Consider the following 19,283-nt stretch of genomic DNA (forward strand, 5'->3'; position numbering starts at 1 on the left):
GGGGCACATAAATTGGTCGTGCATGCAAGGGTGAAAAAGGTTCACCTACCAATTTATCTTCTACACAGCTATTAGAAATAGGAACTCTGCCATTCTTTGCATCTGATCATGCTGATTACTCTCCTGTCTCTCTTACCTTTAAAGAGAAACCCACACAAACCACCAGTCCCCCTAGTCCAGAAGATAATGTGCACCGATAAATGTACACTGATGTGATTCACCTTAGATCAGGGTGTGATCACCTGATCCATCAATATAAAACAAATGTTCTATGCTATGGTAATACTTATGGCCTCAAGTGTTTGCAGCAGATGACAAATGGTAGAGCTGGAGAGCTCCCATTTGGAGGGCATGGCTGCTGCTCTGCTCTGCAGGGAGTTCAGCACCTATTATCTCCTGCCTGGAAAATGGAAAAGTGTAACTGGGCAGGAGTTGCAGTGGCATTCTGTACCACCTAGCATAGCCAGATAGACTTGTTATCGCCAATTACTACCGTTGCGAATCATCACTATCTCATAAATTTAAGCTTTCCATAAAAATGGCCACGGATTGTACCTTTTCCCCCATTTCCCAGCCCTTTGGCCCTACAGCTCACCCCCCCTTCCCCATCCCCCCTTCCCCATCCTCTGACATAACAGTGACGACACCAGAAAAAATAAATAAATTGAGGCGTAGTACAGAAAGGGAAAAGTACATTTCTAGGGAGGCGAACTGTGTCCAATACGTTAGACTTCTGTTAACAAAAATGAAGGGGCGAGGGGCGGGGAGACTACTTTTCTGTGGGGGCCCTTACCCCGCCCCCTGGAGAAACCGCCCTTATCTATCTCGGCTAACCGAGGTTAATATTTCATGCATTTAATGAACTAGGCTCCAGTGGTCCACGAAATACATTTGTAAGCGCCCTTGCTTCTTTAAGCGCCCTTCTTTCTACTGCAAAAGACTAACACGGCTCCACCCCTTTAGAACCTTGTCGCCTGGTGATGCCACAACGTATCTGACCATTCCGCCTCCAATCAATTCTACCTTCCAGTTCTCACAGGAGCTCTTCATTGAGCCAAGATTCACCATTTCCCCCACCAGGGGGTGTAATAGAGATTCTCCATTACAAGAACTACATCTCCCATGCCTCTTCCTTCGCCCTGCCCCGTTCCTGTCACGCCAGGGGCCTAGGAACTACAATCCCCATGATCCAAAAGACAAAGTTGGTCCTTAGACGAAGGAGCGGGTGTTCGTTCGGCGCGCCTGAAAGAGAGGGAAGTGAATGAGCCAGCAGGCGGGCCTTTGGCGTGGACAGCCCGGTTGCGTATGAGGGCCTCCCCCTCTCTTTGGTTGCCTTGCTGGGTGCCCGGCCCAACTGTCAGTCAATTAGTCCGACTGCGCGGCTGGGAAGGCGGCGGCGGTGGTTGCAGCCTCAGGCAGAGAGACCGACCCGCCTGGGAAGAGCTGAGCGCATAGCGGAGGACTGGGCGAGTAGGAGAGGCAGGCATACATGTAACCCCCGCCCCCCCTTCCGGTGAACGATGGGCACGATGAACCCCCTCCGCCATTAAGGGCAGAAGGACAGGCAGGCAGGTCCCCCTTCACTTCCTCCACCCCGAAAATTGGCGGCAGTCTGTCGGGTTCCTTCTCCCACCCGTTGTTCTGCTTGGGGGCGCAGAGATAGGCTGCTGCCCTCTCCGCTGGGGCTAAAGCAGGTAGTGTGGGTTTGCCCTGAGGCTGCTGGAGGACTGTTCCCTCCCTCTTCCTTCCCCAGCTGAGGACAGGCAGGTAGAAGCCGCCCCTCCTTTTCCCCTCTAGGGACAGACAGACTCGCCCCTCCCAGTCTTGCGGAGAAGCTGACAGACACCCTCAACCCTCTTCACCCCCATTAGGTAAGAACCAAGGAGGCAGCCCACCCCCTTTTAAAAAAACACCTAAAAAAAACCCCCCTCCACTGGCAGGCTGACACACGGATCCCCCCGCCTTCCTCTAGAGCCCATTTTATTGCGGGGGGGATACTTTACCCATTGGGGGGCTGCTGTTCTCTTCCCTTCCCGCCACCCCTACTCGAGATGCCGCTGTTGCCGCTGCCTCCCCCAGTGTAGCCGAGCCCCAGTGCCGGGTGAGGGCGAGGCATAGCCCGTCAACGTGCAAGCACCATGGAGCGCCGAGGGGAGCCTGCCCCTCAGCAGAGCCTGGAATTCACGGTGGAGAATGTGGAGAAGGTGAGGGCAGTGCGCAGCCGGGGTGGGGAGGGGTGGCTGTTTCCACCTGCCATGTGTGGTTTGCATTCCTGTGCCTTATTCGGGGAGGGAAGTGTCCTGCGATGTTACAACCCAGTATATTTTATGGGCTTCCATGCCTGGGATTAGGAGGAGTTCCATTGTACTCCCCTCTGGCAGAAATGATCCTGTCTGGGTGCCAAAACAGCCTTGTGATACCTCATCTATTCAATTGATATAGTTGCTCTGCCTTGATCTTCTCCAAGAGATGAGAGCTGCCCTGGGCACATTATTGGCTCCTGACTCTGTCTTCAGTGTGTCATTTGCACTGCTGTGACCCCTGAATCCCATTGACCCCTCTTTTTTGAAATGGCAGAGGTCTTGCTCCTTGTGTGAGGACTTGGGATCCTTTCCACCCTGCCAGTTCCTCCTGGGAGAGTATTATGATGGACTTGGCCAGAGACTGGCTCTCTTCTGCAGGCTTGAGATGGCATCATGGCACTTGCAGAAGTGATGCCCTAGCATTTACCCTTGCAGTGTATCCAAGGTGTATCCTGCTATTCCCCTGAACCTATAGCACAGTGTAGTCGGATCTCTTTCTCCTAGTGCTTTATTACTACTTTATGCCTTTTAGAAAGTCACCTGAAAGATGAATTTTTGTCTGGTAGGGAGAACTTCTGACCCTCTTATTTTTCTGGCAGATGTGTTTTCATTTGCCACTTCTCCCTTTGTTGTGTATGTAAGTGTTCTTTCAGACACAAGAGAAACTTAAATAGCATTGCAATGCTGAGAGGAGTGACAGCAGCATGGGTGTGTGTGTGCTTTTCTTATCCATTGGTAAAGGCCTTAATTACCCATATTGATGTTTGGGAGTTTCCTGTGGAAGATGAGGTTGTGTGAATATTCATCTGTCACTGGGCTTTGTTTATCATACCAATATTATAGTTCAAAGGAATTTATGTTATGGGAGTATTGTGTGTGTGAACTAGGAAAGCTGGGCCTACAGTTGCAGTTTCCTTGGTTTTATCTCCATCCTCTGAAGCCGACTAGCCCTGGTTGTTGTCTTAGTGCAGTGCAGTTCAAGGCAAAAGTGAGATTTGGACAGTTGGTGGAAGCTGCAAATTATTGGAACAGAAAATCTCTCTGCTGTTCCCAAACTACCTCTCTTGAGATTAATTTATCTGCTCTGCACGCCAACTCCTAGGTGAGTGAAGAGAGTATGAAACTTCCTCAGAATTTTGGTGTGTACTTATAAAAGTTGGCAAAGGGAGAAACATAATTCCTTTGTATTGAAGTATTGGTACCATGAACAAAGTTCAGTGAGAAATGAGTACCCACACAGTCTCCTCTTCCACAGGAATTCTGCAGGCATCAATAAGAGTTAATTAGCATCCACTGGATAAGAAAAGCACACACCCATACTAATGCTGCTGTCACTCCCTGCAGCATTGCAAAGCCATTTAAATGTCTCCTGTGTCTTCAATAACAGAAAATATGGTGGGACAGAAGAGTGAGAATAGATCTCTCTTCTATCTTTTGCTCGTCGCATTCCTTTTTGGCACGCCAAGGAGCAGCTAGAAATCTGAATGGCAAAGTACTTTAATGCTAGCAAACCCGGAGTGCTTGTTTTTCAGAAGACTTGAATGATGTGGAAACTTTGCTATATAATGCCATTGAAAGCAATGTTTCAGCTGTATTTGAAGGGTAATCGGTTATTCACGTGAATTCTGTAAACATACACAGTTCTACTGACACATATATTTGCAATAGTGGATATCATCACTCTTATGAGGACTGAAAAGCAACTTACCTGTGCAGTTGTTCCACAATCCTCCACTGCTGTACTTTTGCATATATTTCTGAAATGTTGTTGGTGACAGGATCCTAATTTTGTAAATATAATAATGGATTTAATTAGTGTCCAAAATGCTTTGTATGTGTTGTTTCTAATTCTTACAACAATCCTCTAAGGTAGGCAAATATTATTATTCCCATGTTGCAGATAGTGCTGAGACTAAGAACAGTGGTTTGAGGTCAGCTGTTGATTTCATGGCTGAACAAGTGATTCCTCATCATAACTTGCACTCATAGCCACCATGCTAGGCTAGCTATATCTGCCTCCAAACTGAAAGGGATGTCTGTAGGTTTTCCCACATTAATAGGGAGAGCGAAGGAGGATGAGCCTGGCTATGGGTACTGTTGAAGGAAAATGAGTTTTCTTTGAGGCTCCATCTTATTTAGTGGGGCAATCTGTGATATGTCATTGAGATTTAATCTAGTCAGATTGATAGTCACTGTCTTAACTATTACTTAATACCAAAAAAAAAAAAACCTATGAAGGAAGAGAGTTTTGCCTGCTGTCAGAGTTAAAGTCAGCATGTCTACATTAGAAAAGCATGAGCTCAGCTGATATAAGAGGGTTTTCAAGGATATTACTTTGAGAAATATCGGCAAGTCTTTGTGTGGTCGGCAATTCCATACGAATGCCAGGAAAATAACTGAAATATGGTATTGGGTGTATGTAGAATTCATCCTGAGAATCTTGGTTTTTCTTTTACCAAAAAAGCAAAATTCTAGCCTTTAAAGTTGTAAAGATAGGTTTGAAAACGTGTGAGCAATATCCAGTGAAATGTCTGAAAGCAGAGCAGACTTAATAATTTTCTCAGTCACTAGGGGGTTAGAGTTCAGTGGCCAGCATAGTTCTTTGTTCCTTCTCTTGTCTGTGAGAAATAGAATTAATAATTTGTATAACTTACACAACTTGTATAATGTGTTAGTTGGCTGAAATTGAGATACTTTGGTACAGAATCTTAAAACAAACAATCAACAAAACAACCCCCCAAAAGTATCCCAGGATGCACACAGGCTCAGCCCGAAATAGAGGCGCCAAAACACTTCTGCTCCCTGGCACCTAAACACAGGGTTCTCTTAAGAGGAGGTGAGCAGGCCCTACCTGCCCGTCCTCCAAGCCCCCACCAGCCTGCTGCAGCACTATTGTTACTGAAAGACTTCAATGCAAGCAGCAGCTTGTGCTGCTTGCTCCTCTAAAATGCCTTGCCGCAGGGACTTGCAGGACAGGCAGGTAGGTAGGACCTGCTTGCCTCCTCTTAAGGGAACCCCACACAACCCTTAGATGTGCACCGAAGCAATTAGGTGCACATCCCTACTTTTCTCTCAATTCCTGTTAAATAATAGCCTCCTTGAAATGATTTTCTATAAGGGCGGTGTGTAAAAATATGAGACTTTTACAAGAAATTAGACTTTTTTCTTTTAAAGAAGGCACATCTTCTGTTCTCACTGATGTGGCTTTGAGGAGTACTCCGTGAGGAGCCTATCATCTTCAGCTGGCTTTAGCCAGCCTTCGCTGCCTATTGTGCATGCAGCAGCACAAGAGTAGCCACTCCCTGTTTCACTTTCTGTCTGTGTTAAGCTATGAAACAGGCTTGAGACAGTTCACTGGTGGGAACTCTTCTTGGAGATGGAATTCTTCCTAACAAACCCAGATATTGGCTTGCTTCTCACAAAGGCAAACTCTGTTATTGCATATGACTTGCCTGCCTCCTTTCTGGATTAAGAGCTGTATGGCCAGAATGGCAGATTTCTAGTAGTGCAAGCCTTGAGGCCATGCTGCTAAAATCTCCCATTTTCACAGTGCATATCAAACACCCTTTAGCTCCTTTCTTCAGAGTTATGTAGCAGTGCTGACTTCTGTGGCCTAATCTGCTACTGGGTAATGCTACTTTAGAATTCCCCTGGCGGGAATGCACAGGCAGTTTCTTTGTGTGTGCTGACCGGTAGAGCAAATGTTGACATCCGGAAAGGTCAGCATCCCCCAGGTGGTGACTAACTCAGCATGTGCTGGGGAGTGGGTGCGTAGAAGTTAGAACTATCAGGAATATACCAGAATGGTTCCTGATCATGCTGGGAAGGGCAGGAGCAGCAGTCTCTGAAGGATGCTTTGGCTTCCCATCCCCCAACCTGCCTCAGCTCTTCTTGCTTCGCTGTTCAGGACTGCCTGTAACAAGCTTTCCTGTAAGATACAGTGCTGTGTTACCAGGATGGAGGTTGGCTGGCTGGCTGGCTGGCTGAGGGAAGAGTGCCACAGTAGACTGAATTGATGCCCAGTTCATGCTGCACTAAGCATTAGAAGGTTAGGGTCAAGCTGCAAGTCTTCAACTGTGCAGATTTCTGCTGAATCTGCCATGCACCTGCCTATCCAGCCTGAGCTGCTTTTGCTGCAAGTGGCAGGAAGTGATGGCTTGCCAGAGCAGATTCAGATGCTGTAACATTTCATATGGTTTGTGAGTACTCTTGTAATGATAGTCAAATATGGGTCTGGGGCTTCCTGTTATGGCAGGTGTTGCAGCTCCTGGCATTGATCTCGTTGAGCCAACATGGTCACATTCCTGATCTGACTGGGTAGCAGTAGGCTAGTCAGCTTTTGCACTAGCTCTTAATGGTTTGTTGCCAATCACTGTACCAGATATTTAGACCTAAAGATGGGCCTAGTTATCACATGCAGGAGTTGAATTTGCACCCTTTATTCAGTGCAGGAAAACAAGTAAAGGCTTATCTGGGCCAGAACTTCAGAATTGTCTGAAGCAGAACTTTAGAATGTCCTTAAAGAAGTAAAAAATCATACAGTCGGGCATGTGAGAAATTGCCTCAAAAGAGCATACCAGCCAGCGAATGTGTGTTCCTAGCATACAGAACATAATATATATGTGTTGCAATGTCCAAGACAGTTTTTCTTTTTTCTTAGACAGGCCTTTTCACCCTCTCAGCTAGAGTGCAAGCAGACATTCCTTTGTCACAGTCTAGCCAGATTAACTTTTCACACAGGTATATAGGATCCCGGCTGGTGTGTTTCCTAGAATATGGGAAACTCCTATATTGAGGCAGCAGCGATATAGGAAAGTGCTGAAAGGCATCACCTCATACTGCGTGGGAGAAGGCAATGGTAAACCACTCCTGTATTCTACCAAGAAAACAACATGGCTCTGTGGTCACCAGGAGTTGACACCGACTTGATGGCACAGCCTTTCCTTTTTTCCTATATAGGACTGATGAAAAATTAAAGAAACCAGAAGCATGTCTATTTTAAAATTTTCCTTGTAATGTTCGGTCTCACTCTAGGGAAGAAGTTCTGAATGCAGGAGGCTGTTTTCCTCAGCATTTTATCTGCATCTTGTAGCCCCACCTTCTAGATCTGGCATCTAGGAGAAAGCCACCTTATGATTAGTCATGCCAAGTACTCAAACTGTTACCACAAATGGCCTGCTTCGTTGACTTGAATTTGTAGCCATAACAAATGGCTTTCACCCTGAACTGAGGAAATGGTACAGTAGTTTCAGAAGTTTAGCTGTGAAGCCTTTCCTAGCATGGGATATGGAGAAAAATTCACTTGATGAGTTTTTCTCAATCATTTGGTAAAGTCACAAGAACCACACCAGAAGAAAACTAGAGTTTCCAAGTTATAATCTGGCTAGTGCAATACTTCATGGTCTGTGTATCAGTTACATTGTAAGCACAGTATTCTAACCAATGAGATGAACTGAGGAGTACACTCTTCTCTCCTTGCCCCATGACACTTGACACTTCTGCTATAAACAGGGAATTGTTCAGCACCTTAGTCAAGCACAGAATGCCAAGGCAGTGTGTGTGCTTTGGGGTGATGATGGTCTGGGATTGCTTTTCCTTTTATTATTTTGAGTTTGTCCTAGTTCAGCAACCATACCAAGAACTAGTTGGAGCACTCCTGTCTTGAGGCTTAGATGAGGAGATATAAGAGAAATTATCTTAGTGTCTAGGTTTATATTGCTACGAACAAGAGAGCAATTTGTTATGGGGTGGCTAACAAAGTGTATTATTATTATTAATAAATAATAATAATAAATATCTTCCAATTATGTAGGCAAAGAAAGAAGCATTCCACCTTGCCCAGCCAAAGGCTAATCTGTCTTGTGATAAATGTTTTGATTCTAAGAGGAGTGGGCTTCAAAGAGAAAGTTCCTCCTGGTTTGCTGCATAGCTTTTTATTAGCTTATGGTGGAATGTCCTAAGCTGTTGGCCACAATGTGTGTGATTGGTCCTTTTCTACTCATGCATAGCCTTCTGTAGGGCTGATTTGTTTGGAAAACCCATATTATATTTAGCAGCAAAGTGTCAGGAGACAGGCATTTGCCCTTTCCTAAGAATTGCTTTTATAATATTACTGTGCCCCATGTTGCTTCAGTTGAAACTTCTGTACTGACTTCAGTTTGATTTGTTCTGTCTTTTCCCAAAGCAGCTCTTATCTCTGCTTATGCTATGCAAGGGTTCTTTCTTCTGTGCCTGTCTTTCAGCACTCTTTCTTCATGTTCTCTGTTCTTCTCCTTTATTCTGCGGGCATAAGTGTATCTGAAGTTGTGGGCTAGATCATCTAGGAACTGACACCAAGCTCTCCTCCCTGGATAGAAAGGTTTGGTTTCCATGTCTTTAAATTGAAGTGGTGAGCCACTGGACTGGGTGATGTGACAGCTGAGATAGCTGCTTTCACACTGGGCAATAGATATACAAGAGAATCTGCCTCTTTGCTGTTGCTGGTTTACTGTTGCCGAAACAGGGTGGAGAGTCCCACCCTCTGTGAAACTGGGAGTAACTTTCCTGGTCTGTCTAATTCTTCAGTGGGCTTCGAAGGCTATGGGGGAGTTTCATTTCAAATGGAAGTTCAAATTCCTTCAAAAAGCTAATGGCCACTAGTGCAAATCTTTGCTGAGGTTCTGCTGTCTGTGTCTTGTTAGATCATTGTCTGACTTTAGGAATCACAATATGGCACATGGCTCCTCTATTAATGCAAAGCCACAATTGATGGAGTGTCTAGATTCAGCCCTGGAAGTGGTGCTGATTGGAGTAGCAATGAGGCAGGTACGGAAACATACCTTCCTGACAGTCATTTGGCTCTATGAGCTCTAGGTAGGTTGAGACAACCCTGTGCTAGCATTGGCTAAAAATGAATTCCCCAAGGCCAGGTACCTGGGACATCTGCAGGAGAGCAAGCCACTGCTTGTACATATAGTGGCTCCATAAGTTTGCTTTGCTCTGCCCATTATATGTTGTGTTTGTAGAAGATCTTGCATACATTGTTGTTAGTACCTGAATCCTCTTTGGTTTAATGAGAGCCTGTGTGGTGTAGTGGTTAGAGTGCTGGACTAGGACTGGGGAGACCAGAGTTCAAATCCCCATTCAGCCATGAAACGAGCTAGGCGACTCTGGGCCAGTCACTTCTCTCTCAGCCTAACCTACTTCACAGGGTTGTTGTGAAAGAGAAACTCAAGTATGTAGTACACTGCTCTGGGCTTTTTGGAGGAAGAGCGGGATATAAATGTTAAATAATAATAGTAATAATAATATAGCAATGGAATTTGGACTAGACAAATGTGCTGCATTAATAATGAACAGAGGAAAAATAACAAAAAGCGAAGGAATAGAACTGCCCAATGGAAGCAAGATCAAGAACCTGGAAGAGAAAGAACATTACAAATACTTGGGCATTCTCCAGGCTGATAACATCACACACACTGAAGTTAAAAGAAAAATTGGAAGTGAATACATCAGGAGAGTTAGAAAAATCCTAAAGTCCAAACTCAATGGCAGGAACACCATAGAAGCCATAAACACCTGGGCTATACCTGTTATCAGGTACACTGCAGGAATAATAGACTGGACCCAGGCAGAGCTAGAGACGCTAGATCGTAAGACCAGGAAAATAATGACCATCAATCATGCTCTACACCCCCGCAGTGATGTAGATAGGCTATACCTCCCTTGCAGCTCAGGTGGAAGAAGAATGCTGCAAGTCCATCAAACAGTAGAGGAAGAGAAAAGAGGCCTTGAAGAATATATCAAGGACAGTGAAGAAGATGCACTTCAAGTGGTCAATAATGATAAACTATTCAACACCAATGAAACAAAGCAGGCCTACAAGAAAGAACAAGTCAAGAACTGAGCAGAAAAATGGAGAAATAAGCCACTGCATGGTCAATATTTGCACAATATAAGTGGAAAATCAGACATCACCAAGACCTGGCAATGGCTTAAGAATGGCAACTTGAAGAAAGAAACAGAGGGTTTAATACTGGCTGCGCAAGAACACACACTAAGAACAAATGCAATAAGAGCAAAAGTTGAAAAATCAACAACAAACAGCAAGTACCACCTTTGTAAAGAAGCAGATGAAACCGTGGACGACCTAATCAGCTGTTGTAAAAAGATCGCAGACTGACTACAAACAAAGGCATGACAAGGTAGCAGGGATGAAACACTGGTACATCTGCAAAAAATACAAGCTACCTGTAGCCAAAAATTGGTGGGACCATACAATTGAAAAAGTTGTTGAAAATGAAGATGCAAAAATATTATGGGACTTCCGACTACAAACAGACAAACATCTGCCACACAATACACCAGATATAAGTGTAGTCGAGAAGAAAGAAAAACAAGTTAAAATAATCGACATAGCAATATCAGGGGATAGCAGAATAGAAGAAAAAGAAATAGAAAAAATCACAAAATACAAAGATCTACAAATTGAAATGGAAAGGCTGTGGCAGAAAAAGACCAAAATAATCCCAGTGGCAATTGGCGCCCTGGGTGCAGTTCCAAAAGACCTTGAAGAGCACCTCAACACCATAGGGGCCACAGAAATCACCATCAGCCAATTACAAAAAACAACTTTAATGGGAACAGCCTATATTCTGCGACGATATCTAGAACAGCAGCAACAACATTGATAATAAAATCCAGCCATCCTAGGTCCTTGGGAAGGACTCAATGTCTGGATAAAACAAACCAGTCAATAACACCTGTCTGACTGTGTCTGTGTAACTAACTAACTAACTAACACAGAGATCTTTGTTCCTGTTTTACAAGATGTCAGTGCTCATAGACAATGGGGCTTCTATCTTCAAAGTGTATATCTGAATTTGTTCACAAAGATGACAGTATTGTACAGGCTAGCTATTTTTATGGGCTATGCTACTCTGCTGTGCCAAGCAAAGAGCCAACCCGTTCTCTTGAGGTTCATGTACTCCTATTTGACAGTGTACAACAGGTGTTTCCTTAATAGCCACAAATGGATGATTATGCTACTCTTTATCTAAACTCTTATGGCAGAAGGCACCTGAAAGGAAGAGTTTGTGCAGTTTGAATTTGGTAGTGTCTTTTTTAATTGGCTAGCAGGAAGCAGTTGTGGATTTGGGTTGCAAGTGTACCACTGTGGTTTTTGGATACTTGATGCTGCTGTAGTACCAGCATTGCCAGGTTGTTTTCCACCTTACCTTTTTACCTGCTCTTCCTGCATATTTGTAAATCAGCAGATACTGTACTGCAAAAAGTACTTTCCCTTCACAAGGTCACAAGTCATGCTACTCAGAAGTGGGGAGTGCAAGTTCTTAAGATGGTCCTAATCTCCTGGTTTCCTTTCTCTCCATCTTCACTCTGTAAATGCTCTTTTGTTTGGACTTTAAGCTTGAGATCATCGCTGTTCTTTTACTTCTGTTACTTCTACATTTCAGGCTTTAGTGATATTGCAGCTTGAGCCTTAAAACTTGTGTCCTATCCCTAAATTCTGAAGGACTCTCAGTAATGCAGGTCACTGCTTGTACATAGTATGGCTCCATATGTTTGCTTTGCTCTGCCCTTTTATATGTTGAGCTTTCAGAAGGTCTTAACATACATTGTTCTAATGGTAACAAATGCCATGAAGTACTCTTTTGCTGTTGAATTAGCTTGATCACTGCCACTGTCCCATTCCCTTGCTTTGATGATCCATTGGCATTGAAAGCTGCCCTATCTTTCTCTGTAATGTGCTTTGCTATTTGTAAAGTGACAGTGTGCTATATTCTATGGGGACAGAAGATGGGGGATAGTGCCTGCAGTGTTTTTCACTCTTGTTGGAGAAAGACACTGGCTGCTAAGTTGTCTAGCAGCTTGTGTGTAGAGAGCTATATAATATGGTGTCAGTTTAGTTCAGGTGGGTAGGAGGAATATGCATTTGACCTACAGAGAAGACTTGGCTAGTGACAGCTCTGAGACTGGTGGCAGCTGTCAGGGCTCAGTGCTGCAGAGGCAGGGCACTGCTCAACATCCTTCCTCCCTCCCATTCAGATTGTCGACACCCTCTGTGCTTTAGTGGAGAGGTCTACGACTTTGCCTGAGTGAGCAGATGATGCTTTTGTTGCTATGGTTTCTGTTGCTTGGTGGCAATTGGCTGTGCTGCTGAGAGGATCAGGATGCTGGCTGGGCGGGTTGGGTAGAGTTGAAAGGAATGCAACCCAGAATAATACCTTCCAGAAGTGAGAAGTGCAATTCACTGCAGAGATAGCAGCAGAGTCCCTCTTTGGTTCATTGGGTCTGCTGGGGCTAGGTCACTGGGTTAGAAGACCATACCCTGAGTGAGAGGTAGTTCCTTCTAACTTGGCAGAGTAAGAAGCAATAACTCTCAAATGATTGCATCTTACTTTTATGTGGTTCTAGGGAGACACATTGTATCACAACACAAGATGGAAGATGTGGTGGGCAGAGGTGTATAGGATTGACCCAGAGTGACCTCATATATTCATGCTATTTTTAATCACAGATCTTTGCTGCAAGGCCCTTCTCTCACTTATTCCTCAGTCTCTGGGACTTTGAGGATTTCACTTGCTGTTATTTACTTAATGCTGTCAAGGAGACAAACTGCTATTTTCTTGAGCTACCAAAGCTCAAAGGAGGCACTGCACCAGGGACATGAAGCTCATGACAGCTGCTACTAGTCTGTTTTCTTAAGCATCAAAACTCGAAAGTTTTGAATTTACACCAATGTTGCTTAAATGTACACAGAGGTTATACCTTGTGCTCTCTGAAATCCAAGAAAATATAGCAGTCCTCCTTTGGATATCATTTCAGGGTTCTATTTGTCACATATGTTTCCTGAACAGCTGAAATACTAGTGTTCCCCTGTCGTTTGATGCTCATCCTCCAGATGTATTCGTTGTACTGTAGAAACATTACCCTATTGCACAGAAAGTCCATCCTGTATGTTGGGCGGCTTTCAAGATATAATATTACATGGTTTTCCATCTCGGGTATTGGCCCAAGAATAGCATAACACGTCAGGCCTCTTATGACTCTCCATTCTGTTCTTGTTTCCTTATGCACAGGACTGAGCACTATGCATGCCAGTTCTTTTGGTTTTGAGTCCATGGACCTAGTTTCAGAACTGAACAGCAGTTGATGCCAGTGTTAAAGGTGCTTTTTTTCCCTTTTGGCAAGAGCTCCACAACGCCCTTGCTTGCTGCTTCTGACTTGAGGCATGGACACATGAGTGCTGCTTGCTTAGGAAGCATTCTGCAGGCTCAAACAGTGGCAACATACATTCTCAGGAGGCTTGAGATCCCAACTGAGCAGGCACACATGTGCAGGGAGATTGTAGCATGAAGAACTGGATTCGCTTGGGCAGGAATTCAACTCAGATGTATTTCTGCTTGTGTCTGTGTCATTTATGTGATGACTACATATAGTAAGTGTGTGAGAGATCATCAAGCCCAGGAAGTGTAGGCTTTGCTTGCCAGGTCCTCTAAACATACACAGCATCATTGTGTTGGCTTGTTCCCTGTGTCAGAATGTTACAAGAAATGTGTTGCTGTAGGAGCACTTGGTGCCTTGGAAAGAGCATATAGGTAGAATAGAACTAAAGCAAATCCACCTAGATTAGGGCTGCAGATGCTGGGCTACAAATCCCATCGTACCTGACTATTGGCTATTGGGGCTGGGGATCATGGGAGTTGTAGCCCCAAAACAGCTGGAGGGCCGAAGTTGTGCAGCCCTAACCCTAGATCTTCTAAATATTACTACTCCTCTACTGTTTTTCAACAAAAGTTTCCAAAGCAGATTGCATAGAAAAATAATAATAATAATAAAGATAGTTTCCTGTCTCCAAAGGGCTCACAGTGTAAAAAGAAATATATGGTAGACATCGGCAACAGCCATGGGAGGGATGTTGTGCTGGGGTTCGATGGAACTAAATAACTTTATAATTCAGGAATGAGAGAGATTGAAGGTGATGTGGAGAAGCTCAAATGCTTATGTTTTATGAAAATGTTTTAATCCACCTTTCTACTTAAAATCTCACAAGATCATTGAAGTACAAGTATGGACCTGTCACACAATGTTGCACTACATCTCTGGTGTGCATGTTACATGGAGCCTGTGGCTTAACATGGTGAAAAAACAAAAGTTGATTTAATTTGAACCTTGCTTTAATTTGAGTCTTACTTCATGTGAAAAGTTGTTTTTCCTGTTTTCGGGGGGGGGGGGGGGTTGGAGGTGATGGAGCACTAGTGCTTGATCCCACCTCCTTTTCATTCTAAAGCTTTAAGAGTTAATATTAAGAAGCAGGGCTCTTCAATTTTGTGTAACTGCTACAGAATGGGCTAAGGCACATTTCTTCTGTTAAGTCTTACTGTGGTTATCTGAACCTCCTAGAGTGTTCCCATAAAGCTAGGGAGTTGTGAGGAAACTCCCTCAAAACTTGCCCACCAGCACTTTGCAGGGCAATACTTCATCACCCCAAGAGATTAACTGTGGCCTTCAGAAATGGAAGAGAGTTACCTGACTGCTGAGGAAGCCATGGAGTTTCAGCATTTTCTTCTGTGGAGACTGTTAGAGAGAACTTTCCCACTCTAAAGCAGAAGGGATTGTTCAAGATGGGAAATTTCCCACTCTTTTTGCTGAGTTCCACTAGCTCCGCCCACCTGCTTAACTACCTGTGTCCATGAACATTCTATTCCATTGACTGACATAGGGGCAGTTTGGGGTTTTTTTGGTGGGTTTTTCTTCAGATTTTTGTGAAAGACATATCTGTTGGTCACTCTGAGTCTGGTAGTAGCCTCCACTCACCCACAGGCACTCCAGTTCTCTTATCTGTTAAGGATCATAAGCAGTTTTGGAAATAATATATAGATAACATAATCAAAACAGCTAGGAAAAATCTGTGATATCAAGACAGCAAGACATGTTAACACAGCAAGTAAATACAAATCCACACCAGAACCATCATACAACCCCCAAGACCTGATGAAACAACTCTAACTTAGCCAGCCACCTAAAAGGCAACAGTGAAGAAGTGCGCATTCCAAAGGAGGAGTTCCACAGGGTTGGCACTACTAGGGGTGGAGAGCTGGTCTTGTGGTAATGAACAAGAATTCCCCCCTTTGCTAAACAGGGTCTGCCTTGGTTTGCATTTGGGTGGGTGACTACATGTGACTGTTGTAAGATATTCCCCTTAGGGGATGGGGCCTTAACTCAGTGGAAGAGCATCATGCAAGGAAGTCCCAGGTTCAATCCTTGGCATCTTCAGATAGGAAGAAACCTTGGAAAGTTGCTGCCAGTCAGTATAGACAATACTATGCTAGATGGACCAGTGGTCTGACTCTCTATAAGGCAGCTTCCTATGTACTATGGAAAAAGCCTTCCCTACCCATTGTACTTCAGATGGAGGAGGGCACTTGGAGCAGTGTCTTCGAGGATCTCAATGTGTGAGTAGGCTCATGTGTAAGACATGCATTCAGCAATATTAATTCAGTCAAGTCATCTGAAGTAAATTCTGTCAGGATAGGCTGATCTGAGGATAGGCTGCACCACAGAGATTGTTCTGTAGATTGAAATTAGGCACCTGTTTCACCCCATCACTTGCTTGATCTTTGTCTCCTGTGGCCATTATCTAGACATCTTATTCCATGTAAATGAAGCAAAACCATCTATGGAGCCTCTCTAAGGGAAAGTATTCCAAATTCTTGATCATCTTTTTTGCCCCTTTTCCTCTACCTTCTCTAGCTCTGTGATATTTTTGAGATGAGTGATCAGAATATTGCACAGTATTCTAAATGTGGTTGTACCACAGATGTGTATAAAAGCACTATGATGTTTGCTGTTTTATTTTCAGTCCCTTTCTTAATTGCCAACTGCTTTAACACACCCAGTTGTTTGTCTTCTGGGCACTCAACCCTGAGTTTTCTTTCCTGGGTAGTCACAGCTTGTTCAGATCCCCTCAGTGCATATGTGAGGTCGGAATTTGTTTCTTGTTTTGTTCCTGTGTGCAGCAGTTTGCACTTGTTTCTGTTTAAGCTCATCTGTCATTTCATTGCACTTTCATCCAATTTGGAGAGATTGTTCTGGAGCTCTTCATAATCTCATTGGGATTTCCTGAATAACTTGGAGTTATCTACACATTTGACTTCCCCTCTATTTACTTTGGACTCCAGATCATTCCAAATGTGAATCGGGGCAAAGGCTGTTTACTTTCCTCCATTGGGAAAACCATCCTCGTTTTTATTCCTTCGTCTTCAAAATCATATCCCCCAGTGACTCCTAGGAGTTTTCTAGTCCCTTAAAAATGTAAGCCTTGATCAAAAACATGGTCAGTAACTAAACAATTTAGACTCTTGCCCTTTTGCTGGTTCTTTGTGGGTAGTAGTAGATAGGGATATATGTGGTATGCTATAGATTTGCACGAGGAGGGGATGCCGTCCGTGCTGCATTTTCATATATGCAATGTTCATGCTCTGGTTTGTGTGTTTGCATAAAGCCCGCATGCTGATTAGCAGCCTGGTGCATCCTTTTGTGACCGATTGCTGATGCATGTGCTGAAAGTTGTATGCATGTGCAATAGAGGAGGACATTTTTTGTCAACCTCTCCTGTCTGCAGCCCACTGTGCTTCCAGAAAAGATATCCATGAGGGTTGTGGGACTTTCTGGTGTTTCTTTGTGGTGGCACAGAGCTGCAGAAGGAAGGGGAGAATTGACAAAAATTGTCATTCCTCCCATTGTGCATGTGAAATTCTAGCTCGTGTTTGCCAAGCTGACATGCTATCTACTTTAAAACATTTTTAGTATTCAAATCTTATTTTCAGAGCGAGTGGCCCACAATAATGTACTAGTTATGTAAAAAAGAGAATGTGAACTAGGCTAACCTTACAAGGTTTGTTCTTCTTCAGCCTTGAATCTCCCCTTTTACTTATCCAGTTCTACCATATCCAGTAGAAAATGTTCAGAAAGAAGCAAGGCAAGCCAAACTGCTATTCCCACGTTAAATATATAAACAAAAGGGGCATTTGATTTGATTGAAAGGGAATGTTGCATTGTGTGTGCAGCAAGTAAGTGATCTATGGTGTGGAATTCAGGCATCTTGGATCCCAGTCTGTAGAAAAGCAGCTGGAGACAGCATTGAGGGAAGGAGCAGTGTGTGGACAAAAAGGATTCACCATGCCCCTTCCACCCATTTCTTTTCCACATGAAACTGCCCCAGCTTCCTCTGACTTTATATCTCTTCACTGGCAATCTGGATTCTAAAACACAGGTCTGATGTTTTAATGTCTAGTTTAGACCTTCATTGAGTAACAAAAAAAGAGCTGCTAATTTCTTTGTCTCATGTTGTGAGGTTTTAATTAACCGTTCTAATTCCAGCTCATGGCTTTTCACATTGGCTAAGCTGGAGCACTCTTATCCTGAGTCTCTTCTCTTGTGATTCTAGGTCCACGATTATATTGGTGTCCAGTATTACTTCCATAGCTGTAATATTTGTCTTCCGACTGTCCAAAGAGTATAAGGCAGATATGGTAGGAGAGAACCCTTTTGTAGGACTGTGAAGCTGAGCTATTATTCATAATATGGAGAGGGTTAATATTTTGGACCCCAGGTGATGATGGGCCTAGGTTTGACTTCTTACTGTCCTGTGAAGATATAAAGAACTGTTAATAAGTTGCTGTCTCCTACCTTGCAGGCACTCCACCAGTTGTATTATGACCCCAACATTGAAAACAAGAACCTGGCTCAGAAATGGCTGATGCAAGCCCAGGTCTCACCACAAGCCTGGCACTTCAGTTGGCTGCTACTCGACATGGACAAAGTGCCTGAGATTCAGTACTTTGGAGCTAGTGCCCTCCACATCAAGATCTCGCGCTACTGGAATGACATCCCAGCTGACCAGTATGAGAGCCTCAAATCACAGCTCTTCAGCCAGATAACCCATTTTGCTAGTGGTTCCAAGATTGTGCTTACCCGGCTTTGTGTGGCACTGGCTTCATTGGCACTGAACATGATGCCAGAAGCATGGCCGTGTGCTGTTGCTGACATGGTGCGCATGTTTCAGGCAGAGGATTCTAATGTGGATGGGCAAGCACGGTGCCTTGCGCTCCTGGAGCTGCTGACTGTCCTGCCTGAGGAGTTCCAGACTAGCCGACTGCCTCAGTACCGTAAGGGGCAGGTACGTGGTGTCTTGGCTCAGGAGTGCAGTTCTGTTTTCCCCCTGCTTGAGCAACTGTTGCAGCAGCAAGACTCTCCCAGCTTCATTAAACAGAAGGTGCTGAAATGCTTCTCCAGCTGGGTACAGCTGGAGATCCCTTTGATGGAGTGTGAGAACTTGATCCAGGCAGCCTTCACTTCCCTGCGTGAGCCAGAACTCTTTGACACAGCTGTAGAGGCCATTGTTAATGCAATTTCCCAGCCTGATGCTCAGAGGTAAGTGTTGGTCTCTCACTGTTATATAGGATTTGTGGCCTCTGCTGTAAGTTGCATGTTTCCATATGCAACTTATCAAGGGTGTTTGTGTGTTAACTGGGCTTCCATCAACCCTCAGCAGCCACATTTTGTTCCTAGCCCAGAGATTCCAACGCGCAGGGGAGAGGTTTTTATCCACAGGAAGTTGCTGCTTGAACAGAGGGTATAGACAGAGGCCGATTTGTGATATTTGTAGGCTTTCAGGAGTAGGCAGGTTTGAAAGGATGAGAGCAGGGAACTGATTAATTGGAACAATTATTTGTAAGCAAGCTTGGATATCTTTTGTCATTTTGTTTTTGCATTAGTTCATGTTAGCTCATAAAAACAGAATTGCGCAGCCCTGAAATTGGGCCAAAAGCATCCGGTTTTGAACTATTGAGCTTCAAATCTTGACATTCTGGAGCCATAGCCAATCTACAAGAGCAACTACACATGCAGTTGTTTTAACCCAGCTGCTAGGGAAGGATCTTGTGAATCTTCTAGTAAGCTGCAGCAGAGTTTACAGAG

The 19,283-nt window shown here is 44.2% G+C and overlaps 1 protein-coding gene across 2 annotated transcripts in view; it reads left to right on the top strand.

Moving 5' to 3' along the window:
- The first annotated feature begins 1,007 nt into the window (after positions 1-1,007).
- IPO13 (importin 13) overlaps positions 1,008-19,283 on the top strand; it is a 57,415-nt gene continuing 39,139 nt past the window's right edge. Inside the window, exons 1-2 of one of the 2 annotated variants that reach the window (XM_053249773.1) lie at positions 1,008-2,204; positions 18,001-18,737. In XM_053249773.1, the coding sequence (XP_053105748.1) occupies positions 2,139-2,204; positions 18,001-18,737 (803 nt within the window). In that variant the 5' untranslated portion in view covers positions 1,008-2,138. The remainder of the gene's footprint in view (positions 2,205-18,000; positions 18,738-19,283) is intronic. The other variant, XM_053249774.1, reaches the window with a different exon arrangement.

Source organism: Hemicordylus capensis, chromosome 4, assembly GCF_027244095.1.
Source record: "Hemicordylus capensis ecotype Gifberg chromosome 4, rHemCap1.1.pri, whole genome shotgun sequence".
Lineage (NCBI taxonomy): Eukaryota > Metazoa > Chordata > Lepidosauria > Squamata > Cordylidae > Hemicordylus > Hemicordylus capensis.